The sequence below is a fragment of the Bufo bufo genome, chromosome 1, assembly GCF_905171765.1.
Source record: "Bufo bufo chromosome 1, aBufBuf1.1, whole genome shotgun sequence".
In the NCBI taxonomy this organism is placed as follows: domain Eukaryota; kingdom Metazoa; phylum Chordata; class Amphibia; order Anura; family Bufonidae; genus Bufo; species Bufo bufo.
This window is the reverse complement of record NC_053389.1, coordinates 251,453,258-251,480,503: the sequence shown is the minus strand read 5'-3', so window position 1 is coordinate 251,480,503 and position 27,246 is coordinate 251,453,258. Positions and strand designations below refer to the sequence as shown.

Genomic DNA, 27,246 nt, shown 5'->3' with positions numbered 1-27,246 from the left:
TCCTTTGCCAGGTCCTGGATGTGCTTGGCACTATATGGCTGGACTTTGTGAAGGGTTCTGCACATTCCTCTCCCCCCTCTTTTACCTCAAGTGACTTTCCAGCTGCAGACTGACTGGAATCTTGGCTTATCCTCGAATACAGACATTTCCTCAGTGTGGGTCTATGCAGGATCTCTGTTATCGTGGTCCCATATCCTCAGGCAAAGTCTTAACGGCCTAGGTTGTTATTTATTTGCCACCCTTGGTTTGGCCTATACTTGTTTTATCACATCTGGTCAGTCAGGGTCACGCTGCAACCCCGCGGCTCTGAAAGAGTCAGGAATCTGCATCTATTTCAGGCGCCACCCAGCTTTCCCAAACTCCTGAATGGTGGATCCTCCTAAGTATGCCGCAACAAGCAGGTGGAGACCAGACTGTAGAGCTAGACCGATCTGACATTCAGGACTGCTAGAAAACCTTCTTTGGTAGCCATTCAGCTTTCCCAGGAGCAGATATACCTGGAAATGCTGGAATATCATTTTATACTCATGCCACACATCATGGTGGAAATGTTTTTGGAGGTTCATCAGTGACTGCAGCTCCTACAAGGGTTGTCGTTCGGGTTTTCCACACCCCAGAATGGTAAACTCGCCCATTGATGCAGCAGTACAGGAGTGGACAACCCGAGCAGTAACCGTGACTATTCTGAGGGGCACAAGGTTGTCATTAAAGGGGGTCCCTCCAGAGATACGTTACATAAAGTGCTCACTGGGGGATTTTTGAGGGCTTTCCATTGAAGAACTTTAAAGTCAACCTCTTCCCCTTCCAACCCCTGTCTAAAAATGGCTGACAACAGGGAACACTAGCCTGTATTGATGTGCACCGCAAATCAAGACCTTACAATCCGTATCCCTTTAAGAAAGGATTCCAGTTGACAGAGGTTTCAGATTTCCTGCATCCTACATTAATTCCTTCCATGGGAAACTGTGACCTAGCTTCGCCAGAATCCTTCCATCTGACTCAGGGTGGGCTGGACATTTTCTGCCTCCCCCCATTCCCATTGTGGGAACCTTCCATTTTTTGGCATTTGTTTGGTTCCTTTTAAATTTCACTGGAATGCGTTAAAAATGGCCCCCAACTTGTCTCATTGCGCTGGAGAAAAGTCATCTGTTTCTCCAGCTATATTAGTAATTGTAAACAGCAGCCCCCCGAGTGGTAATGTTACATCTGTGTGGAATGTGACTCTGCAGACCGACAGTGCGGTTAGGCCTTGTTCACACTTGTCTTTTTCATGGACGTGTGCTATCTGCATTTTCCACAGACAACACGCGTACCTATTGATTTTAATGTGTTCACTCATCATGGAGACATGCACTACTTTGTCCGTGTTGCAAACCAAACATGACCATTAAAGTCTATAGGTCCTAGAAAAACCACTGACACAACATGGACGGCATCCGTGTTCTGTCAGTGTTTCACCGATCATTGGTAGGAGATGTTCTGGAAATTTATTTTTATCTGAGCAGCGTCCATGGTATATGGATGACACACGGACCAAACAGGGATTCTTCACGGATGGATTTTCTACGGACACTAGACACTAAAATGTGAACGAAGCCTGATGTTTATGATCTGTGGAAAGTTGGGTGACAACTCTTAAAGGGGTTGTCTCATGAAGCCAACATTGTAATCAGCTGATCGCCTTGAGAAACCCCTGTCAATTAGCTTTTAGCCATATCTGCCGGGGCCGTTTTCTTTTCTTGCTCGACCTCTTTTATTGCATTCCCCTTGTAATAAAAATTTTGGAGCACCTATTCTTATTAATTTTATTATTCCTGCTAGGGGTTATGAATGAATTGTTAGCGGTTTACAATGAAGGTCCAGATGGGTGTTACCAGTTGGGAGACTGTCCCTGTGCAGTCTGATGCTGTACAATCAGTGCTGACACCCTCCAACTGGTAACACCCATCTGGACCTTTTATTACAAACTGCTAGCAATTCACTCATAGTTTCTAGTAGGAATAATAAAAGAATGGCACAACACAGTCTTAAGAATAGATGCTCCATAATTATTACATGGAGAATGCAAGTAGTTACCGTACTGAAACAGACATGTCAGGAGAGGTGACGGGTCCTCTTTAATGACATCCATATGCCCTGTAAGCCCACTGTAGTGGTTGTCGCCCATCAGCTTTGCAGGAGACCGCAGTGACTACGACTTGTATTTCTAAGGGAAATGCTCCTGAGGACTGAAGTGCATAATAAGCCATGTATGGAAAACTGAAAATTGCTACCAGGCCCTTCAGTCAGGGCAGAACTGCTCAAGTTGGTTGTCACTTTCCCTTAAACCACCATCAAAGACTCTGTTGTCTCCATACAGGAGGACCAGTGTTCTGTGGGTGCCAGCACCCTCACTTTTGGGGCTGGGCTACTGTAAAAGGGTAATTCAGACAACAAAGACTCATTGAAAGCCCCTACGAGCCGCAGAATTTCTGTGCGGTGCTCTCTCTGTATTCTGGTATATGTTACATTTCACAAGACTTCCTTTTTTCTTCTTCTGTTGCATCTGTTTGTGGGAAAGCTGGATGACACCGAATATGGCCATTGTTACAGCCTTTCCAGATCCCTAAATTTCAAACCAGTTATGCCCCAATCTAGGGGCAATGAATGGAGCGGCCGGGTGGGCATGCTCATGACTTCTCTATTCATTTCTATGAGAAAGCTGAGTACAGCACTTGCCTATCTCCAGAGTTCCCATAGAAATGAATGGAGCAGCAGCACGCATGTCCGACCTGCCGCTCCGTGGGGGACCCTGTGGATAGGGGATAAGGTATACCCCTTTAAGGTACAGTATGTCTACATGGAGCAAATATACGTTGGAAAAATCCAACCTGTATTTGCTGTGGGAATCGGCTGCAAATGCACAGATCATCTTTTTTTTTTTTTTTTACATTGTTCATGTTGCGTAAAACAGGCCTAAATCCATGTAAAAAATGCTATATGAGCATACCCTAAGACCCTTTACATGGGCTGATGGGAACGCCAGTCTGCATCAGGCCATGTACAAACAAATTGCATGTGGGCATGTGGCCGACCGGCGCTCCTTCACGGCTTGCGTAAAAAAACAAACCTTCCTTACATGGGGCAATTTTACCCCCGAACTAACAGCAATCAAGGATATACATACAAGTCAGTTGGCGCCTGTTTAAAAGAGCCTTTCACTTTTTATTAAATAGTTTGAAACTTTTTTTTAATGTTTTTGTTAACCCTTTGAGGACCAAGGGACATATTTGTCCCATGTTTTTAATTGCCTGTATCGTCTGATTAAGAACTTAAAATACTTTTTTTTTTTGTTTGAGTCAAAATATAATTTCTTATCAACAAATGGTTTTAGCTTTTTGCCAGTTATTTCATGAAATGGCTTAGTTACAGCAACTGAAGTGTACGGACTTCAGTTGCTGTAAAAAAAAAAAAATGGAGCTTCTTTTGGCCTTCCTGTAAAAGTAACCTAAATATTCACATTTGTCCCGTGTCATAACTCCTCCCCCAAAAATGACACCAGTGTGGAAATGGTTTTATTTATTGTTCAAATACATTCTTAAATGGAAAAAAATATCATTATTTTTATATTGATGACGGTAATCTTATGGTCCTCAAAGGGTTTTTAACAGGCAGTTGGATTATTTTCATTACTTTCCTGTCTGTTGTCTTTGTACCCGAGTCTAAAAATCTGTATTTGTTCATTGCTCCTATCAGATCTAATCCTGCATATAGTCCGCTCCCCCTCTGAGACTAATGGACTTTCCCTTAGAATAGAAAGTCCTCCTATGCTGCAGCTATATACGGACTGCATCAATCCGACTCGGAGGGGGAATGTAGTTGCAAGTTGCACTTGTAAATGTTTTGCTAAAAGCTGTCTCCATTTTTTTTTGTCTAATACCTGAGTTGTAGCATTTTTTCACTTTAGCATTTTCTTTGTGGTATTTGCATAGTCAGCAAGTTTGTACTTTCCAAAGAACTGTCAGGATGGCGTACAACTTTCTAAACTGTACCTCATCCCAACACTGCATTCACATGGCTGTATGTGTTCTGTGAAATGTGGTCCACGTCATGGCCACGTTTCCTGGACCCACCACAGTTCATGTGAGATGAACTCATTGCACTGTAGTGATCTATGATGCTGTGAGTTCCAGCCCAACCGCCGGTCTACTGTCCCGTACTCAAATGATGCTGTGAGTACAAGAGAGTAGACCTGCGGTGGGGCTGGAACTCACAGCGTCCTAGACATGGGGCCTGAAGAAAAACGCAACATGGATATAATAATGACCTAGAGCGAGCTACTGTAGTGCATGAAAATGCATCCAATGACATGAGAAGCAGTGAATAAACGTGAAGGAGGATGGGAGTAGGCAATCCACAGTGCTGACACAACATGGTATCTTCAGTCTTCATACAAATTGCAAGTGTTGAGCTACCTTCACACGTGAAAAACGGACGTGTGACAGCTGTTTTTGTAATGGCTGTCATATGGATTTTTTATATTTTTTTTAAACCAGTTGATGTCAATGCGACTATTTAGATGGTTGTTTTTTTTTGTTTTGTTTTTTTAAATGGGTGGTGAATAGCATCCATCAAAAAATAGGACGTCCTATTTTTGGCCAGTTTCACCGCCTGACAAGCCCCATTGAAATCAATGGGACATTTTTTAATGGCCGCTTAGACTGGAATACACCCGTCTGACAGCCGTTAAAAAGGGGTACACTAGTGAAAAATAGTGTTTTAAGGGTTAAAATAAAAATGATAAAAGATTAATCACCTCTCCACTTGCACAAGCAGAGACAGTTGATCCTCTTTTTCAGCGTGATCGCTGGGAGAGCATGGTGACGTCATCACACTGGAAGCACTGGTCCTTCTGCATCAAGTGAGGAACGACTGTTCCTGCATGTGGATGAGGTGAGTAAAAGTAATAGAAAATGGATGCAAAAATGGCAGTGAAAAACTAACAGTGTTTCCATTTTTCATGTCGTGTGAACGTAGCCGTAATCTTAAAATATAACAGGAGATGGTAAAAGATAGAGCTAAGATAAAAGGAAAGGGAGGAAGATGGCTAGTGGCTTATATGGCTGGGGAGGCAACAGGGAGAGAGAGTTGGTAGAATGTCTGCCCAGTATTTCCTTTATTCTGGGAGAAAGCTTTAGGGTTTTGGGAATGTTGAGAGCCAAGGAACCCAAAGTTTTAGAAACTTGTTTCTTCAAACTGACCTTATCCACCCAATCTTGGAAAGAAGATGGAATCACTTGCCTCCAATAAAGAGGGACCAGGGATTTAGCTGCAGCAATCAGGTGCGTGGAAGGTTAGATCTGGTAAGGGAAAATGTGTTGTCCTACTTCGCTGAGATGTCCACTGAGCAGACCTTCCAAATGGATAGCTGTATCTGATGCTAATAAGGCGTAATCAAGGGACAATTCCACCATCTGTGGGAGAGATCCTGTCTTTCACACATCGGCAACCAATACCATTATCAGTCAGCTAATGTGCTTGAACTATTCAGGAGTATGGTATCATCTAGTACTTTATAGTGGTTCTCCTGTAATCTAAGGCAAGACGAAAAACCATAAGACTTTTGCAGAACACCTATTTCAGAGTTGGACAGAGAAATACCTAGCTCTCTCCCAAGCACACAAAAATTCTGTTTTTTTTAGTAAAAGGGCTACAGTGACCAAGGTGAGCTTGAAGGTATGACAATTTCCAAATGGATGAGTTTTTAGCTGTAGCTGTTCTCTCAAACTCTTATAAGAGACGTCTGGAGAAGGATGTTGTGTCTACTGTCTGGCACAGGCTTTCTGTATGACGTTGTGCCAGAAAGGATATCTCCTTTCCATTAAGAGCCTGCCTGATTATCTCCTTATCTAGCAGGCCAGGTATTGGGAGGAGTTCCTGTATGGTTAAAGATTGGAATTTGAGACAAAGGCCATGGTAGGTGTCCCTATCTTCCTGCAAGTAATCTGGGATGTAGCTAGCTGAAAGTACAGGAGATGGCATTGGCATCAAATTATGACACGGGAATCCCACATTTCACTTTTTTTTTAATTTTTAAAGGGAACCTGTCATCAACTTTATGCTGCCCATAGTAACGGCAGCATAAAGAAGAGACAGGTGAGTTGATTTCAGAGGTCTGCCATTTAAAAGTTAAAAATAAGGGGCTGCAATGATTATGATGCTGGTTCTCAGCAACCACTTACTTTTAGCTCAGCATTTCTGTCACTATTTTATGCTGCCCTCAGTGAGGTCAGCATAAAATTGATGACGGGTTCCCTATAAGCAGTTAATCTCTCACTTCCCCTGGTTGACTTTAGTCTTAAGTCTTCCAGTGTAGAGTCCTCTCGTCATGATTCTACCCAAAGTAGGCAACCAGTAGATCAGGATCTGCAGGTAGATCTTGTGCGGGTTCTGAGTAAATCTCAATGTCTTCAGCTGGATATACACTAGATTTTGTAGATTGTAAGCCCTTGTGGGCAGGGCCCTCTCTCCTTCTGTAGCAGTTTGTAACTAGTCTTGTTCATGCTTATTGCAGTTGTCTGTATTATGTACAGTACAGACCAAAAGTTTGGACACACCTTCTCATTCAAAGAGTTTTCTTTATTTTCATGACTATGAAAATTGTAGATTCACACTGAAGGCATCAAAACTATGAATTAACACATGTTTGTTATGTATATAATTCCACAAGTGTGAAACAACTGAAAATATGTCATATTCTAGGTTCTTCAAAGTAGCCACCTTTTGCTTTGATTACTGCTTTGCACACTCTTGGCATTCTCTTGATGAGCTTCAAGAGGTAGTCCCCTGAAATGGCTTTCACTTCACAGGTGTGCCCTGTCAGGTTTAATAAGTGGGATTTCTTGCCTTATAAATGGGGTTGGGACCATCAGTTGCGTTGAGGAGAAGTCAGGTGGATACACAGCTGATAGTCCTACTGAATAGACTGTTAGAATTTGTATTATGGCAAGAAAAAAGCAGCTAAGTAAAGAAAAACGAGTGGCCATCGTTACTTTAAGAAATGAAGGTCAGTCAGTCAGCCGAAAAATTGGGAAAACTTTGAAAGTAAGGGCTATTTGATCATGAAGGAGAGTGATGGGGTGCTGCGCCAGATGACCTGGCCTCCACAGTCACCGGACCTGAACCCAATCGAGATGGTTTGGGGTGAGCTGGACCGCAGAGTGAAGGCAAAAGGGCCAACAAGTGCTAAGCATCTCTGGGAACTCCTTCAAGACTGTTGGAAGACCATTTCAGGGGACTACCTCTTGAAGCTCATCAAGAGAATGCCAAGAGTGTGCAAAGCAGTAATCAAAGCAAAAGGTGGCTACTTTGAAGAACCTAGAATATGACATATTTTCAGTTGTTTCACACTTGTTTGTTATGTATATAATTCCACATGTGTTAATTCATAGTTTGGATGCCTTCATAGTCATGAAAATAAAGAAAACTCTTTGAATGAGAAGGTGTGTCCAAACTTTTGGTCTGTACTGTATGTATACCCCTTTTTCATGTGTACAGTTCCATGGAATGAATGGTGCTTTAATAATCGACTAGACTTTCACAGCAGGTCTATAAAGTTCTGATGTCAACGTCATATAGTTAAACAGCAGCTTGACGATCTTGGCTTCTAATGGTAGGCTCAAAGAACTTTACAAGTATTCACAAGGTTTTTCCTAGATGTGTCTTGTGGTGAGGGTCTAAGGGACCTTTTTTGGCAATTAAAGTAAGTTCCAGTTCATGATATAGCATCTCATTTGGCTTCATTTACATGGAGAAGTTATCGGCACTGCATGTGTCCGAACAATCATTTGGCGCATACACTTTTATTGTTGTCGTCAGGACATCCACATTTACACAGTGTGATGTGTTTCTGATGACCGATGACATGAAAGATGAGATCAAGCAAGAGACTATCTCCATCAGTTCCTAACACAGTAAATGGAGTGGCAGCATTCATGCACGACTGCTGCTCAGTTCAAAAAGTGGATGTCGGTTCCAGCAGTAGCACCCATAGTGATCAGACACATCACCTATCTTATGGATCGAAGACAAGTGTTGATTCTGTGAAATCTTTTAAAGGTAACAGTCTGTGACATATACGTGGTCGCTTCTTTTTTTAATCATGGTAGATATTTAGTATCTTCTATACTTCTACCCTAGAGCTCTACCTCAGCATAGTTTGGTTTCCTGATCTAGGTATTTACTACTCTCCTCCTCTTGACCCCCTGATGGACAGTTTGGCCAAGACATCTGTATTTTTCTTCTTGTAAACTTTTTCAGTCTGAGTCACTGTTTCTGGTGGAGGATGGGAAGAAAGTTGAAAAATAGCCAAACAAAATACAGATGTTGGAGTTGGGGCTGATCACTAATGGCTGCCAGATGCGACTGCGATTTCCCCAGCACTTGGAAGGCTTGGGGAGGAGGGGAGGTTTTAGTCATTCTGGTATTGCTAGCCCTTGAAGTAAACAATGAGACTGGTGGTGTCCTGTCATTTCTTCATATTGTTTAGATCTTATGGTCAGACCTAGGTTTTAATGATTCAGCCTAGAAGTTTTATTATAATCACTATCTTAGTCCAGCTGTTTCTCTTTGAGTCCTTGATTTATTGCATTTAGCTATTTTTTAAGTATTTCTGTTGCTTTCCAAATCATACATTTCTGGACCAGTGTTGTACATTTCCACCCGATATCACCTTCCTAGGTCTCTATTTAAAGGGTCCCTCCAAGACTTAAACACTGATGGCTTATCTGAGGATAGGCCATGAATGTCTGACTGCTAGCGGTCTGCCCTCTGGGGCTCGTTGTTTGGTCCCATTTAAGTGCTGATCAAGGGCAGTCCCGGAGTTTAAACCCCACCAATCAAACAATTATGGCCTACCCTAAGGTTACATAGAACTGAATTAACAGAATTTCTCACCACAGTATCTCAATGGCCACACCCAACCTATGTTTTACATATGCTCCCTTGTGAATGGGATGCATACAGGTGCCGGGTTCTAGGGATTTAGATCAGGCATGCTCAACCTGCGGCCCTCCAGCTGTTGCAAAACTACAACTCCCAGCATGCCCGAACAGCCTACAGCAAGGCATTGTGGGAGTTGTAGTTTTACAACAGCTGGAGGGCCGCAGCTTGAGCATGCCCGATTTACATAATCCAGACCTTCTGTATGTGTTATACCAAGCACCAACTTTTTGCAGTGATCTTGTCATCTGCACAGTAGTTGTAAGGCCTCCTGCACATGACCGTATTCATTTTGCGGTTTGCACTTGATTCTAGGTGGACAACTTGTGGGTTTCTGTCTTCTAATAAGTCAGGCATGTGTTTCATAACCATAACTTGCCTTTGTTTTGTTTTTTGTTTTTTTTTGTGAATATTGTGTTTTCAACAACCATTTTGGAAGCATAAAGCGGACTGTTCATGGTACTTTGCCCAGAGGGGCAAACAAGAGTGTGTGGTCTCCTGTATGTATTTCATGCTCCATGTTTACGTCAGTGTCCACGTGCGTTCCCTTTAATTGACATTTTCCATGTGTACAGACACCCAGGCGTACTGAATGGGATTAGTTCAGTGACAGACAATTGAAATGTCAGTTCCCCTTGGGTGATTAGTCATGTGGCATTAGCAGTACCTGGCAGGTTAATTAGGAGCCTGGCATTTAAATCTTCTCCGCATTCTCTATGCTAACAAGTCCTGTTACATAGACCTGTACTATAATATATTTCATTGGAAATCAGTAGGGTGCCCTTGGAGAGGTCACTTCAGGCCACAAACAGTTATTACTGGCCACTAAAAAAAATTGTGCATAACTTTTGTAATGTAACTGGAGTTTTCAAAAAAATGACAACAGGGACTGTAAGTTTAGTTATTTATATTTGATATCATTTCAAATAGAATTTAGAAAGTAGTGCCTAGGTATTGTCCATGTTTTTTCTTCTTCACCTGTTGACCTGTCAAGCAATGTATACTTACTTGTTCCCTACCACTAGGTTTTAGCTCAGTGGATCCCGAGAGCCATCTTCACAGCACTTTCGATCCCTGCATGTAAACTTCCTTCAGGAGCAGGGTCACATGCCCCAGAAGTGAGCCATTGGCTGCAGGGCATGCGTGACCCCATCCCTGAACTAATTTTACATGCTGGGACTGGCCTGGACCCCAAAACTGAAACCCAGTGACAGGGAACTGATAAGTATAGTTCCCTTGACAGGTCCTGCTTTTGGTTTAAAAAAAAAAGTGGACAACACCTTTAAAGTTACATTGTGGAATCAAGCAGGCTTTGTGGCATACAATAGATGAGGTGTGTTTGGCTCCATGAAAGTCTCCTCACCTCCTCCATGAGGAATGCATTATGTCTGTCTGGCAGACCTCTTTTTTGTTAGCCTGCCATCATCCCAAAGCTTCTGCAGAAGAGTTCAAATTGACTATGCATCTATAAAACTATATAAAGCACTGCTGCTCTTGGGTTCTGTGGTGGCATCATAGTAGTAATATACTTTTAAGGTCAGTCTCCATTTTGAAAAAATCAGCATGTCTTGTTTGTCTGCGTTTGACGGCCCAACCCTAGAAGGAATCTTTGAGTCCTTTGAGTCCCCAGCTGAAGATGGAGGATACCAAGAGATGGACACTAGATTTGTAGATAATGTGTATGAAAAGTCCCTAGCATGGCCATATCACCCAACAGAGGCCGATGTATCTGCAGGACTATGAGTATCTTCTAGAACTAAAGTCCCTGTTGTTTGGCATTAGTCAACCTACTTTATTAAAAAGCCTCTCATTTTGAGAGCAGAGGGAGTTAATTTTTTGTGGCTGCATTTTCAGATCCCATCCAGGCCCCACCATAGTTTGTTTTTCTGGTTAAGTCATCCAGTTTGGCCCACAGAACGTTTAGCTTTCTGGAAACTTCACACTGCACTCCATCGTGCTAGCTAGAGATATGCAAAGTGACTCAACATTAATACCATTTTCTGTAAGCCCTTTCAATCCTTGGCCAGCTCCAGGGGTCTCTAAGGGCTGACAAACTGGACAACACCATTATAGACAGTTGCCAAGAAAAATGACGCCGATGCTTAAGTAAAAACTCCTTTGCATGTGAATACACTAGGACTGTTGTCCTTGGTTAAATTATTCAGAAATGTTACTGTACTTTAAAAAAAAATATATAACTTTTGGGGAAATATTAAAAACAAACGCTTGTAGAGTAAGGCCAGATAGCTAAATGAGGCCCTACACGGGAACAAAAATTTGAGCCTCTGTTGGGGCTTATAGGGGGGTAATGGAAGGATGACCCTGTGTGCATCTGGTTCATGGGGCCCCCATTAATTAAGAGAGATTGGAGGTCTCTATATTTCCCATTGGTTTCCCATCAGGTAGTCATGCATGAACAATCAAGTTCTGGGACAGCTTCATTCTTAAATTTGTATGAAGGTGCTACCTGTTTATGGCCTCAGATTACAGCTTCATTCTTAAATTTGTATGAAGGTGCTACCTGTTTATGGCCTCAGATTACAATTTACCTCTAACACTTGTAATGCGTCAATACTGATGATCCATTCAATCTGCCCTAATAGTAGTCCACTTTTTTACCTGGGTGTCTTGTAATACATTCCCCACCCCCTACCACTAACGGTGTTCACTGCATACCTGGTTGTGTCTGTTTTCCTGCTAAAGGGCCATTATGCAACCCTGCGCCTCCGCTATGGACTCTGACATAGGAAATTAAGGTCACCATGAACCATATTGGATTTGGCTCTGATTCTGCAGATACAGCAATAACTAGATGACATGTAGCTGTCATCCACAGATACTGCTGTATTGACTTTTTAAAGGCTGGAATCACACATGTTTTTATAAAAAAAATTAAGCCAAAGCCACGAGTGCATTCAGGGGGAATGAGAAATAAAAAAGGAGAACTTCTTCTGGATCCACTTCTGGCCCTGACTCAAAAAAACTACATAAGAAACGACTTTTTAGCCTGAAGAGTAATTTGGCTCCCAGTTGTATTAAACTTCTATAATCCAGAAAAGTTCCTTACAGACCTATTAAAAAATAGGTTTCGGTAAGAAGATTTGTTCCCATCATGCCTCAGGATAGAGCCCACTCTTTGTAAGAGCGTTCTCATGTACTTATAGTGGACCTCTACTCAATAAATGCATTGTATATGAGGAATAGAAGGAAAGTGACAGCTGCTCTGAATATATGTCAGGATCAGAATAGTTGTCACGTTTCACGCAAGTACAGCCATTTCTCAAGTAAATAAAATATATTGTACTGCCCCCAACGCTTGAACACTTGCTGCCAGGTTCTGCCAAAGATTATGGCTTATTGTGGAGGTACCAGCAGCAGGACAACCTGTAATCCGGTTTTTTTACGCGGACAACCCCTTTAAGGATTTGTTTGATTGATGATATCACCATCATGATGTCATCAGAAACATTCCCTTTGTAAGCAGAAATTGAATTAGTTGTTCCCGAGCCCTGGTGCCTCACAGAGAGCCCTAAGGCTCTTCTGCCACTTAAGAGGGTACACGGTAGGTTTGGTACCCCTTTACTTCCATCGTCTGCCCCTGAACACCCTTTGTGGCCCCATATGGAGTAAGTCTGCTTCTCGTTTCTGTTTGTTACATTCTGACCCGCTGTGGACTTTAACAGCCCACACATGGAATCCAAAAGTTCAGATAATTGCTGACTGGCTTACATCACTTGCTGCCTTCTTAAAGGGCCAGCACATTTTCACAGATATGACTGTAGAGAACTGTGCGTTTATATACAATACACCTCAGGAGCGGTGAGTTTCTGTTTTTCTTTCCACAGCTTTACATACATGAGGGCGTTAGTGTTATGCAGAAAGGTTTTCTAGGAAGAACATGGTGTGATGTGACTAGCCATTTTAACCCCAGGGTAGCGCCTATCAGTTTAGTGTCCTGGCATTGTAATGGGTCACTGCTTCCTATTCTATGCTATTAGAATTATCCAACTCTTACACTTAGTTATACCACCGACAGAGGTCAAATTCTGACTGTCGCCTAACTTTCCTAGAGCCCTGAATGGCAACTATGTCTAGTAATGTTGTAGGACAGCCATGCTTCTTTTTCATATATAAATAGATCTGCCTTTCAGAGGCTTGGGAAAGCTAGGTAACAACCTCTGGATTGGCAGCCATACTGCTGTTTACCCATTTCTTGGAAACCACTCTAACCAACAATAAAATGGATTATTAATGACGCAGTTTGGATGTTCATTAGCTCACCGCTGGACCCCCTGCTGCGTCCTAGCCAGGGATTACAAATATCGCCAATTAATCCTTCGCTGCCTGTGGAAGATGATACCGCATTTATGAGTAAAGTTCCTGGAAAACCGCTTTCAGTAGGCCTATTGATTCCAGGCGTAATTAACACTTCACCCCCCGCAAGGCCTGTGTTTTGTTACTGGTTGGGGCCTATAATGAAGGCAGCGCCCCTATACACGTGAAACACTGATGGAAAGCAGATCTCTATAATGTGGCTGCACTGGAGGCCTCATAGTGTTCACACCTTTCTTAGCTGAATGTCTGAGAAAGTTGGGTGACACCATTACAGTCCTTGCAAAAAAATATGTTTTGGCTCACCTATAGCTCTGAATGGCATATCCGCTATGTTTGCAGTCGCCCCCATCCGAAATGGTTCACTGTAATCATACGATACATACAATAGGTACATTTCTAAATCGTCATACAGTATGATATCCGTATATCAGCATCTCCATACAACCACCTAAGCAGCAGAATCCCGTAATACCAAAGTGAATGCTCTAATACCAGACATACAGTTACCAATGGTTCCATATATAAAGTTATCTAATAAAAGCTCTATACAGCATCTAAATATTACCGCTGTACCGGTTCGGGGCAGTCCAGGACCACACAAAATCTTGATCAAGGTCGGGAATGCTAAAATATATATATATATATATATATATATATATATATATATTAGGCCGCACACTATATCGCCAAAGCAATCGCAATAAATCGCAATCGCCAATTGGCCGACCTAAAAATGCTGCAATTGTATTACCAGAATTTTCGCTTTATAAGACAAACTTTTTTTCCCCCAAAAGTGGGGGGGGGGGAAATGGCAGTGCGTCTTATAAAGCGATGGTTGACTTTTTACGTGGCTGACACGGATGTATCTCCGGCCGCTATGCTGCACCGCGCGGCCGGCGATACATCAGTTACAGTGCAGGGAGGGAGGAGGGGCTGAAGGCAAGTCGTTATTTTAATGAACAAATGTTCTTCTATTTAGTCTATTTATTTGTTCTGTGCAGTGCTGTTAAGAAAATGGCAAGTTTTGTATTTTGTACTTTTGCAGTAATGCAAATATGTTATTTAATTTAGTAAAAGATGTTTTATTTTAAAAAACACTGCGCATTTCAGTTCTTGAGTTAAGCATAACTACATTTCAACATTATCAGTAATTTCGGTGTGCTTTTGCCTTGAAAATCCAAGCAAATAGACCTCTAGCACAATTCCCTTCAAATATCGCATCGCATATCGTTATCGCAATTTTTAGGGCCCTAATCGCAATCACACAAAATTCCCATATCGTGCAGCCCTAATATATATATATCATTGGTTGCTATGGGCAACTTTACACCAGTTTGATAAATCTCCCCCATTGACTCACTCTGTCTGTCTAGTCATGGGGAATTTAAAGGGAAACTCCCCCAAATAATGTGGTCTCCTCTGCCCTGTGTCTCTGAGGCCAGTAGTCTATGCAGTGATTGTTTTATTTGAATGTCGCACCCCCAGCTTTGCGGCCAACTGGAGTCATTCCTTGCTGGGAGGGGTTCTCCTGTGATGGACTCCAGATGTTGTTTAATGCTGGCTGGACCTGGCAGCCTCCATACACAAGACACTGATTTCCTGATCAAGGCCAGAATCCTGCTCATCTGTGTGCAGCGAGGTCCTAGAGATCCGGCCATTGTAATTTTAAGTCTGTTCAGTATACACACACACACAGTAAAATTCCTTTAATCTGGCATTTGATAATCCGGTACTCATTTCTGCAGCAAAGAACCACAATATAATGTGAATTAGGAACTTTTTATGGTTGCAGATTTTGTGTCCATGAAGGTTCTCAAACTTTACAAGTGAGTTTTATTTACTGTCCGATAATCCAGAATATCTGATAAAGCAGCTCCTAATTGTTGTTGGTGCTGAATTAAAAGGGTATTTAGGGCTTCAGTGGAGGGGCTGTTCTCCGTTTATTTTATTTATTTATTGTATGCACTTATATAGCGCTAACATATTCTGCAGCGCTTTACAGACATTAGCATTAAGCTGCCCCCAATGGGGCTCACAATCTAGGTTCCCTATCAGTATGTCTTTGGAGTGCGGGAGGAAACCCACACAAACACGGGGAGAACATACAAACTCCATGCAGATGTTGCTAACCACTGAGCCACCGTGCTGCCCGTGACACTGTGTGAACTGTATGGAGAGTGCACCAGGGTGAGGGACTAGGTGGATAGAAGTCATTGGACCCCCATTATCTTCATTCACTGGGACCCTCATCTATCAGGCATTTATGGCATATGGTGTAAATAAACTGCTATAACTGGGAACACCACGTTAAAGAAATGTTGCAGTGTAGCACTGCTGCAGTGTCTGTGGGCGCACTGTAAGGCTACTTTCACACACGCGTTTTTTGAGGATTCATCATGGATCTGCAAAAACGCTTCCGTTACAATAATACAAACGCATGCATCCGTCATGAACGGATCCGGTTGTATTATGTCTTCTATAGCCATGACGGATCCGTCTTGAACACCATTGAAAGTCAACGTGGGACGGATCCGTTTTCTATTGTGTCAGAAAAAACTTATCTGTCCCCATTGACTGACATTGTGTGCCAGGACGGATCTGTTTGGCTCCGCTGCAGGCAACGTTTTGGTGTCCGCCCCCACAACACAATGGTGACTGATCGGGGGGCAAACTGATGCATTCTGAGCGGATCCTTTTCCATTCAGAAGGCATTAGGGCAAAACTGATCCGTTTTGGACCGCTTGTGAGAGCCCATGACGGATCTCACAAACGGAAAGCCAAAACGCCAGTGTGAAGGTAGCCTTACAATTATAGAGCCCACTGAAAGGATGACTGATAGGAGCGGTAAGGCTACTTTCACACTGGCGTTTCTGGGTCCGCTTGTGAGATACGTTTCAGGGCTCTCACAGGCGGCCCAAAACGGATCAGTTCAGCCCCAATGCATTCTGAATGGATAAGGATCTGTTCAGAATGCATCAATTTGGCTGCGTTTGATCTCTGTTGCGTTTTTTAGACTGTCACTAAAATGCAGCTTGCAGCGTTTTGGTGACCGTCTGACTATGCAGAGCCAAACGGATCCGTCTAGACTTACAATGTAAGTCAATGGGTACGGATCCGTTTTTCACTGACACAATATGGTGCAATTGAAAACGGATCCGTTTTCCATTGACTTTCAATGTAAGTCAAGACGGATCCGTTTTGACTTAGACTTTTTTTGAATGAGTAATGCAAACGGATCCGTTATTAATGGATACAAGTGTTTGCATTATCTGTGCGGATCCGTCTGTGCAGATACAAGACGGATCCGCACAAAACGTGAGTGTGAAAGTAGCCTAAGACTTTACATATGGGGACGGCCACATTTTACCTGTCACATTTAACCCTTGCCTAGGATGACCATTACAGATCAACTCTTCACTATGACACTTAGAGGGGGTACTGAGCCCGGGTCTCCCACTCTATGACTTCCCAATGCTGTATTGTGGGGGAATGTGGGCATGGCTCTGTAAGTTCTAGTTTTCCAGAATAAGGTACAAGGCAGTTATGAAGCTTCTTCAGGAGCTGCCACCAACCTTTGAAGAACCCACACTTTCTCTATTAGATAACTGCATATATAGCAATTTAATAAGATACAGTTTATTAAGTTAGAAACTTTAGCTTTAGCTGAAAATTTTGCATGTATAGGATAATGCATTCTGTTAAGGTTGTCGGAAGGCGCAAACTAACAGCAAAATTTACCTTCTTGTCGACTTTGCTTGCTTTTGGTCCTCCTAGAAGGAAAAAAAAAAATCAAATTCCATCAGCATTCCGTAAAGAGAGTGTGTGAGCTTTCAGGTATCTCTCGTCCTCGGCTGGCATGCCATCCCCCCTCCTCTGCTGGACGATGATGGATTCCTGTCTCATGAAGAGATTCTTTGTACTTTTTTTCCTTCCAGGTAACACCTGGGCTCGCATTTCTGCGCTCAGCGAGTCTGGATAACGCCGAGACTTGTTTACGTACCTCTAGGCTTGGAATATAAAACTGTAGTTCAGTGATATGGCGAGGCTTAGAGGCTAGCTTAACCCCTTCCCCCGCCCTGCCCTCCCAAATTCTAGGGTAAGATTAGAACTGCATTCCAGTACCATAATAATGCTCATCTAGTGGGTTTGAAAGTACCCTTCAAAAAATTCAGTCAGGGCGACATAGAATTGATTGTGCTCGCAGAAATTCAGAGTCAGTAAGTTAGTCCCATGACACTCTGAAGCCCATCTAGGAACAAGCAAGGCGTCAGGAGGATAGGACTGGCATTGAATGGCCATTTAGTGAATACAGTTGTCCACTGCTCTGTAAAAACAGTGGGTATCTAATCTGATGGGCACATCACCCTTGCGAATAAGTCATATTCATCTGCCATCCACCAATAAAAAATTAAAAAGCAGTATGTTATGAAGATCTTTTCACAGGTCAAAATGGCTGCTGACCTGCTAGAACAAGTAGTCTTCAAGTCATGGTGAGGCTAAGTGTGGGGACATTACCACTCCAGCAGCATCGCCATCTTGAGATGTTGCCAACTTAACCACATGGCCGGCCACTGTTTTGGGTTAACCTGTATGTGACAGATATTTTGAAATGTGTCACGTTTTGGACTTCTCATGGTAGACTCCATCCTAATATATGGGAGCTTGGGTCATGGGTGACCATATGACCTGGTAGTGCAGAGATTACCAAGACAGATGATTGTCAGTGTTCTGAGGGGCAGGTCACCTACCAGGGGCTGCTTACTTTTCCTTTTTGCCCCCTGCTGCTCTAGTCAACACTGAGCCCGGGGCTCCCTTTGGTCCATGGCCAGTAAGGATCTCAGTAGACACCGTAATGAGAATGTGGATTTGGTCAGGGGACCCTCGGCTGGAAAATAAATCAGACTCTGTTCCTGCCTATGTTATCAAGGAGGGAGAATGGGGGCTGTATGTGCGGATGATGCAATGCTGCCCGACTCTGTGTAATCCACAATGTGGAAAGTATGAGCAGCCACAAACATCTGGTCCTCATCTCTCCTCTCTGGCCCTGCCTGCCTGTACTCAAACCTCATCCTGGACACCATATTGCCTGGCATCATGGGGCTGTTATTGTCTCCGTCGCCCTTTTCTCTTCCCATCCCTTTCCACTTCGATGCCAATTTCCAGTTCACAGTCACTTGTTTCCACTCACTGACAACAAGCAGCGACCTCATGAAAGTGATGAAGAATTGACACTCAAAGTATATTAGAAAGTGTCACCCCATTCCTATGCCAGATCCAACTGTTTCCAAGGAGATATCCTGGCATTATCCGCCTTTCCCCACATTCCTGCAGTTTCCAATTATTTTTTTTTTGTCAGAAAATGTGCCATGAGTCATGGAAAACTGATCAGGTTTCAGACTCGGAGTGTTTGTCTGGATATGTGGTTACTCCACGTAACTGTCTGGATTTACTTTTCTTCTGTGGATCTGACCTTTTTTAACGCCGTCGCTGCTGTAGATGTCTCTTTCTTTATTACTTTTCCTGCAGGAAAGGGTTAAAAGGGTTTTCTGAGATTGTATTATTTTTTTTACTGAAGACCTATTCTCTGGATAGGTCATCAGTTTCTGATGGATGGGGGTCCAACACCTGGGACCCTCTACCGATGAGCCGTTTTGAGAAGGCACCAGCGTTCCTGTGAGCACTGCGGCCTTCCGTCAGCTCACCAAGCCCAGTGCTGTATCGCCCTCAGCCCCCATGCACTTCTATAGGACTGAGCTGCTCCTAGGCCACATGAATGATGAACGTGATGTCGCTGGCCTAGGAAAAACAGAGGAGCACTGCTGCCTTCTCAAACAGCTGATTGGCGGGGGTCCCAGGTGTTGGACCCCACCAATTAGATACTGATGATCTATTCAGAAGATAGGTCATCAGTATCAAAATCTCAGAAAACCCCTTTAAGGCTCATAAAATTTAAACTGACAGATCACCCTCTCCTTTCTCCATTTTTAAAGTGGCCGTTCAGAAATTAAAGAGACGCTAGACTTTAAATCAACAGCGTACAATGGAAAAATATAGCGGTACAGTAAGTGTTCCTGGAGGTTGTACTGACGATGATGGGGGGCATGGATTAGATGTAAATATATATAGGCCTCCTGACTCACCCCTGGGAGATAATCATAGAGCAGTTGGATTTTAAGCCTGATCCTCTTATTTTTGGGGAGATAAGCCACCTCCAGAGACTTCTCACCCATTGAGAATACATGCACACTCACAACTTTCGAGAAGTGTGATACTGAATTGCAGTACATTAAAGAGGTTGTGTTTTTTCAGATATTGATGACCTATCCTCAGGATATCAGATCGACCGGGGTCGATTACGACCTAGTAAGTGGTTTGTACAAACCTTTGAATTGTCGCATTGAATACCAGTTAGAAAAATAAACTGTCCGCACCCCAGAGGCTGATGGGAGATGCCCGTAGCCCCGCACTGCGTCTTTGTACATATGTGTTTGCAGAGGCATTTCACACTGATGGGCGGCTGGTTCATGACAAGTTCACACTCCGCTTTGCCTGTACTGTACACACAATGGGCGTTTGTATTTGGACATCCATATGGGATGTGCTCAGCTGGGGAGAGGGCCGGAGACTGCTGTTTACTTAGGAGGGAGGGGAGGCCTGGTAGCATCCTGTCCTACCCTGCGTCCCATCACCAAAACAATAAAATCATTATACAGTCATTCAGCAGTTCTGTCTCTTCCTGGGAAAGCTGGGTGACAGACAGTATGCCTTCTACAGGGTTCACCCTGAAACAGATGTAGACTACCTTGCTAGTAATGGCAGCCGTATTGATTGTAATCTACATTTCCTAGGAGAAAATGCATGAGGACATTTGATGCCGCAGTGCTTCCTAGCCCAGAAGGTTCTCCAGAGATATAGCTTCATGTACTTGCATTGTTCACTAGTGTCCACCATACTTCAGGAACTTCAGAGACTCTTTTAGGAAGTTGGAGGGTGTCAGCTGCTGAAAATAGCAGAACCGACTTAAAAGGAAGCTCAGGAAAAAAAAACAACATAAAATGTCCTGATCTCCCTGTGTAGGGTTGTCTGTATCATAAGTGACGCGGTGGTGACATAGTCACCAAAGAAAAGGAGTACCCAGAGCACATTGTATTGTCACGGCTCCCGGATTGGTCCAGGATCTTGAACTCTTATGTTTTGTGTTTATATGGGGCCTTTAAGATGTTTTACAGAGAACTTTTTGCTTCTCTTGCAGTATTCACATTACTCGGCTAGAAGTCATCCTGTTTACACTGTGCTGCTTGTCACTTGCTGTGGTCCTAGTGGGAGGTCTAGGCCGACCTACTGGTGGCCTGTTTACATTCCCCCATACACCCTGTCACCCAAACTATAAACACTGTCCCATATTGTCTTTTCCCACTATTGTAGTGCTGTCCTGTCATTATATACATCCTATATCTTAACTATATCCATCTCCAGAAATGCTGGGTAACTACCATACTCTCTCTTCTTGTATCAATGTATTGAAAATTTTAATGTTTACGAGTCTGGCAAAGTTGGGTGATAGCCCTTGTGTGTACGATAATGATTCCCAATCAGTTTTGAGGTGGACGTTAGTAACTGTGATTGTCGTAGCGTTCCCAAAATATCTGCCCTTCCTAGTCATGTGAGTAATACTATTGTTACCCAGTAATAATATGAGAGGCCTAACTTCTGTTTTTTCCTTTCACAGCACTTCTCGGAGCTCCTCGATGACACAGCCCTGTTAGATGCCATTGGACAACTCATTGAGGACCCTTTCCTGACAGAGAAATATGAAATGATGGAAGTGGATAATCCGAGTTCTCCATCTCCCATGATTAAGGCAGAACATAGTTACTCCCTATGTGGAGATTCACGCCCACAGTCGCCCTTCACTCATGGATCTTCAGATGACAACTTTAGTGATGGTATAAATAATTATTTTTTTGTATGGGGTGGTGGTGCTGTTTGGTATAAGAGGAATATACTGCAAGTACCTCATGATCATTCTGGCCTCATGTATGATCTTGTCACCGGTATGATTGCTGTAAGTTGGGGTGTGATAAGTGGAGACTGAGGTGAAATAATGTGGCCCCAATGAATGTAAGGCTCCTATACTTGGGGTGTGATAAGCGGGGCCTGAGGTGAAATATTGTGAAATAATGAATATAAGGCTCCTATACTTGGGGTGTGATAAGCAGGGCCTGAGGGGAAATATTGTGGCCCCAATGAATGTAAGGCTCCTATACTTGGGGTGTGATAAGCGGGGCCTGAGGTGAAATATTGTGAAATAATGAATATAAGCTCCTATACTTGGGGTGTGATAAGCAGGGCCTGAGGGGAAATATTGTGAAATAATGAATATAAGGCTCCTATACTTGGGGTGTGATAAGCAGGGCCTGAGGGGAAATATTGTGGCCCCAATGAATGTAAGGCTCCTATACTTGGGGTGTGATAAGCGGGGCCTGAGGTGAAATATTGTGAAATAATGAATATAAGCTCCTATACTTGGGGTGTGATAAGCAGGGCCTGAGGGGAAATATTGTGAAATAATGAATATAAGGCTCCTATACTTGGGGTGTGATAAGCAGGGCCTGAGGGGAAATATTGTGAAATAATGAATATAAGCTCCTATACTTGGGGTGTGATAAGCAGGGCCTGAGGGGAAATATTGTGAAATAATGAATGTAAGGCTCCTATACTTTGGTGTGATAAGCAGGGCCTGAGGTGAAATATTGTGAAATAATGAATATAAGCTCCTATACTTGGGGTGTGATAAGCAGGGCCTGAGGTGAAATATTGTGGCCCCAATGAATGTAAGGCTCCTATACTTGGGGTGTGATAAGCGGGGCCTGAGGGGAAATATTGTGAAATAATGAATATAAGGCTCTAGGGCTGCACGATAAATCGAAAAAATAATCAAATCGCGATAATCGGCAAATGCGATATGGCGATTTGGCCGACCCGAAAATGCAGTGATTATATATGAAGGGGCCCCGCGCACATAACTGGCTTTGTGTGTAAAGTATTTTACTAGTGTGTGAAACAATCTCTCTCCTATTGATAACAGGTCCAGCCTCTGTACTCACTGTCACGATGAATGCACTGCAGCGAGCGGACCGGCCGGCGCGTGACTGATGTCACTTAGTAACGCTCCTGCTTCCTGAAGTGGGAGGAGCGTTACTAAGTGACGTCAGTCACGCGCCGGCCGGCCAGCTCGCTGCCGCTCGTTGTAGTGCATTCATAGTGACAGTGAGTACAGAGGCTGGACCTGTTATCAATAGGAGAGAGATTGTTTCACACACTAGTAAAGTACTTTACACACAAAGCCAGTTATGTGCGCAGTTTAGGACACATGAGGGGACACATAGGGCCATGAGGGGGACCAGCATAAGATGCTATATGTCTTATGCTGCCCCCCCCCCCCGGCCCTATGTGTCATAGCACACATCCCCCATAACAGTGTCCTCCACAGATCCACCCCATAACAGCGTCCTCCACAGATCCACCCCATAACAGCGTCCTCCACAGATCCACCCCATAACAGCGTCCTCCACAGATCCACCCCATAACAGCGTCCTCCACAGATCCACCCCATAACAGCGTCCTCCACAGATCCACCCCATAACAGCGTCCTCCACAGATCCACCCCATAACAGCGTCCTCCACAGATCCACCCCATAACAGCGTCCTCCACAGATCCACCCCATAACAGCGTCCTCCACAGATCCACCCCATAACAGCGTCCTCCACAGATCCACCCCATAACAGCGTCCTCCACAGATCCACCCCATAACAGCGTCCTCCACAGATCCACCCCATAACAGCGTCCTCCACAGATCCACCCCATAACAGCGTCCTCCACAGATCCACCCCATAACAGCGTCCTCCACAGATCCACCCCATAACAGCGTCCTCCACAGATCCACCCCATAACAGCGTCCTCCACAGATCCACCCCATAACAGCGTCCTCCACAGATCCACCCCATAACAGCGTCCTCCACAGATCCACCCCATAACAGCGTCCTCCACAGATCCACCCCATAACAGCGTCCTCCACAGATCCACCCCATAACAGCGTCCTCCACAGATCCACCCCATAACAGCGTCCTCCACAGATCCACCCCATAACAGCGTCCTCCACAGATCCACCCCATAACAGCGTCCTCCACAGATCCACCCCATAACAGCGTCCTCCACAGATCCACCCCATAACAGCGTCCTCCACAGATCCACCCCATAACAGCGTCCTCCACAGATCCACCCCATAACAGCGTCCTCCACAGATCCAACCCATAACAGCGTCCTCCACAGATCCACCCCATAACAGCGTCCTCCACAGATCCACCCCATAACAGCGTCCTCCACAGATCCACCCCATAACAGCGTCCTCCACAGATCCACCCCATAACAGCGTCCTCCACAGATCCACCCCATAACAGCGTCCTCCACAGATCCACCCCATAACAGCGTCCTCCACAGATCCACCCCATAACAGCGTCCTCCACAGATCCACCCCATAACAGCGTCCTCCACAGATCCACCCCATAACAGCGTCCTCCACAGATCCACCCCATAACAGCGTCCTCCACAGATCCACCCCATAACAGCGTCCTCCACAGATCCACCCCATAACAGCGTCCTCCACAGATCCACCCCATAACAGCGTCCTCCACAGATCCACCCCATAACAGCGTCCTCCACAGATCCACCCCATAACAGCCTCCTCCACAGATCCACCCCATAACAGCGTCCTCCACAGATCCACCCCATAACAGCGTCCTCCACAGATCCACCCCATAACAGCGTCCTCCACAGATCCACCCCATAACAGCGTCCTCCACAGATCCACCCCATAGCAGCGTCCTCCACAGATCCACCCCATAGCAGCGTCCTCCACAGATCCACCCCATAGCAGCGTCCTCCACAGATCCACCCCATAGCAGCGTCCTCCACAGATCCACCCCATAGCAGCGTCCTCCACAGATCCACCCCATAGCAGCGTCCTCCACAGATCCACCCCATAGCAGCGTCCTCCACAGATCCACCCCATAGCAGCGTCCTCCACAGATCCACCCCATAGCAGCGTCCTCCACAGATCCACCCCATAGCAGCGTCCTCCACAGATCCACCCCATAGCAGCGTCCTCCACAGATCCACCCCATAGCAGTGTCCTCCACAGATCCACCCCATAACAGCGTCCTCCACAGATCCACCCCATAACAGCGTCCTCCACAGATCCACCCCATAACAGCGTCCTCCACAGATCCCCCATAACTATGTCATACCCAGCCGCGTCAGCGGCTCATATGGGAAAATCCAAGCAAATAGACCTCTAGCACAATTCCCTTTAAAATATCGCATCGCATATCGTTATCGCAATTTTTAGGGCCCTAATCGCAGTCGCACAAAATTCCCATATCGTGCAGCCCTATAAGGCTCCTATACTTGGGTGTGATAAGTGGTGCCTGAGGGGAAATATTGTGGCCCCAATGAATGTAAGGCTCCTATACTTGGGGTGTGATAAGCGGGGCCTGAGGTGAAATACTGTGAAATAATGAATGTAAGGTTCCTGTAGTCAAACAATTACCAAATAGACACTGAAGAAAGAGACATGAACAGCGCCTTATCCTGGACTAAATATTAGTCTGGTCTCATTGGGGCCCCTTTTTTATGTTTTGCTAAAGGGGCCCATGGTCACTTGGACATCAGGAAATGAAAAAATAAGTTTGACAGAGTGAGTGGAGAATGTAACCATCCCTGATGTTTGCTAGTGACAAGGAACAAGTTGGTGTTATTTCCTGGAGCTGAAGGCAGGGAAAGGGCAGACATTACAGGTATAGCTGGTCTTTTATGTTTGGATAACCTGACACTTTCCCTGAGAAGCAATGCAGGAGATGCTTCCGCCTATGTATTTAGATATTGTACCGAAGAACATTGAAGGATTAGGAAGGGTTAAAGTCTCAGCACAGAAACACCCGGAAGCCATAAGGTGGTGTGTCCTGCTGACGTCAAGATCACACTTTACAGGCCAAATGTCTAATTCCTTCCTTGCTGGATGGCTGTCAGGTCCTCAGTGCTTTGTCCCATGGCGGTAGAGGTTTGGGAGAGTATGTGGGTCAGCCAGAAGTGTGACACATTTCAGGGTTTCTCAATGTCATCCCATTGTTCGCCTCATGAAGATATGAAACCTATCTCTCGATAAACACTACATGCTCTGTGTAGCTGGATATAAACCGCTTATCCTCATAATCGGGGAGCGGCCCTTGATTTAAAGAGTACCCGTCACCTCTTCTGACATATCGTTTCTGGAGCATTGTTTATAAGAACTGTGTATTGTGCCACTCCTCTGTTATTCCCCCTGGAAATGTATCCACACATTTCCAGGTGGAAAAACTGAGGGACGTCACAGCTTGTTCTAAGAAGGGTGCACTAGATCTGTTATTTCATGGAAAGTTCATTGCTTATATGTGTCACTGTGCTTTCTGCAGACCCTGAGTGGCTTATGCATTGCTGTGGCAGGGGTCATTATAATTATTGCACTCTCCTCTCCCATTCTAATCCTATATTCTTTTCTTCAAAGGGGATCTTACAAGTGAGGACTGGTGCCTTGGAGGGCAGCTCACTCCTACCAAAGTTAAGATGGAAGTCCCTGTAGAAAGTCCAGGCTTGGCTCCTTCTGTTACCCTTACCACCAACACGGTGACAACACCTCTTGAGGTGGAAGTACTGCCACAACTGCCAGAGACAGACCAGGTAAGTGCCATGTCACACCTAATGTCACCTCGTGCACTGCCACATGGCTATTTCCAGCTGTCCTGTACAGAATGAATTGTGTGGCAGTTCATGCCGCTCCATCAGGACAGAGGAACGTGACCCCATTCTTGGGATCCAAGAGGTCCACCTTCCACCAGCTAGGTAGCTATCACCAGTGTAGAGGGGATAACTTTAATACTTGGCACAACCCCTTTAATAGAACCTGGAGATAAGTGACTGGTGGAGAAATGTGGCTTTGCTTATCTCTTTTGGGTACTATAAGGTCAGGTAAAAATATAATCTGCCATATAAATGTTTCTTCTCACGGCGTACTGTCTGACATGCCTCAAACATCCTACAAAAGTGCTTTATGGTCAAGAAAACCTGATAATCTGGTATGTGACAGAAATGGCTCCATACTGGATTAGCAGGACTTTACTTGATAGTCTGGCATTTCCCAGGTATTTGGTGGCTCCTGATGACGATCAATATCCACCTTATCCCGTATGTTTCACAACTTACGATGATGGTAAAGTCCAAGACAAATGTGCTGGCATCCACCCGTGTGTCAGTGATGTCTGTGCTGTCAGAGCGGGGACTTTGTCCGCTCTCATCAGTGTAAACGGGGTATGGGTGTCAATAAGCTGTGCCATCCGATTGTGCATGATATCCCCTAATCCAGCACCTCTGTATTACAATGTGTGGCCTCATCTCACTGATCTTCCTAATATCTGCCCTATTGTATAATTGCAGCACAAGCCTGTGAGCCCAAAGTCCATGCCACAGATTAAACTGGAGCCCCATGAGGTGGATCAGTTCCTGAACTTGTGTCCTAAAGAAGGTGCGATCCTCTCCATGTCCCCAAGTTTCTTCCAGTTGGATCATCTTTACTCTACTTACCTATTCCTCCCTCCCTGCAGCTGCCTCATCCGATGGTCTACAGCTGCCTCCGACTCCTCCCAGCAGTCATGGAAGCGACTCTGAAGGAGGCCAAAGCCCCAGCAGATCCCTTCCACCCTCCAGCCCTGTCCAGTCACAGTCTGGAAACAAAGGAACTGTTCGCAGTCCATCAGCGCTCTCCAATTCTCCTCTGCTGACTGCTCCCCATGTAAGTCCCCTGTGATACAGCAGCCACAGGTGTAGCAGAGCTGAGTTGG

General features: G+C 44.6%; 1 protein-coding gene across 1 annotated transcript in view; it reads left to right on the top strand.

Moving 5' to 3' along the window:
• The window catches only part of CREB3L2 (cAMP responsive element binding protein 3 like 2), a 46,531-nt gene that overhangs the window by 6,377 nt on the left and 12,908 nt on the right, over positions 1–27,246 (top strand). Inside the window, exons 2-5 of the mRNA XM_040438461.1 lie at positions 21,044–21,260; positions 25,917–26,089; positions 26,843–26,930; positions 27,010–27,197. Of these exons, the coding sequence (XP_040294395.1) occupies positions 21,044–21,260; positions 25,917–26,089; positions 26,843–26,930; positions 27,010–27,197 (666 nt within the window). The remainder of the gene's footprint in view (positions 1–21,043; positions 21,261–25,916; positions 26,090–26,842; positions 26,931–27,009; positions 27,198–27,246) is intronic.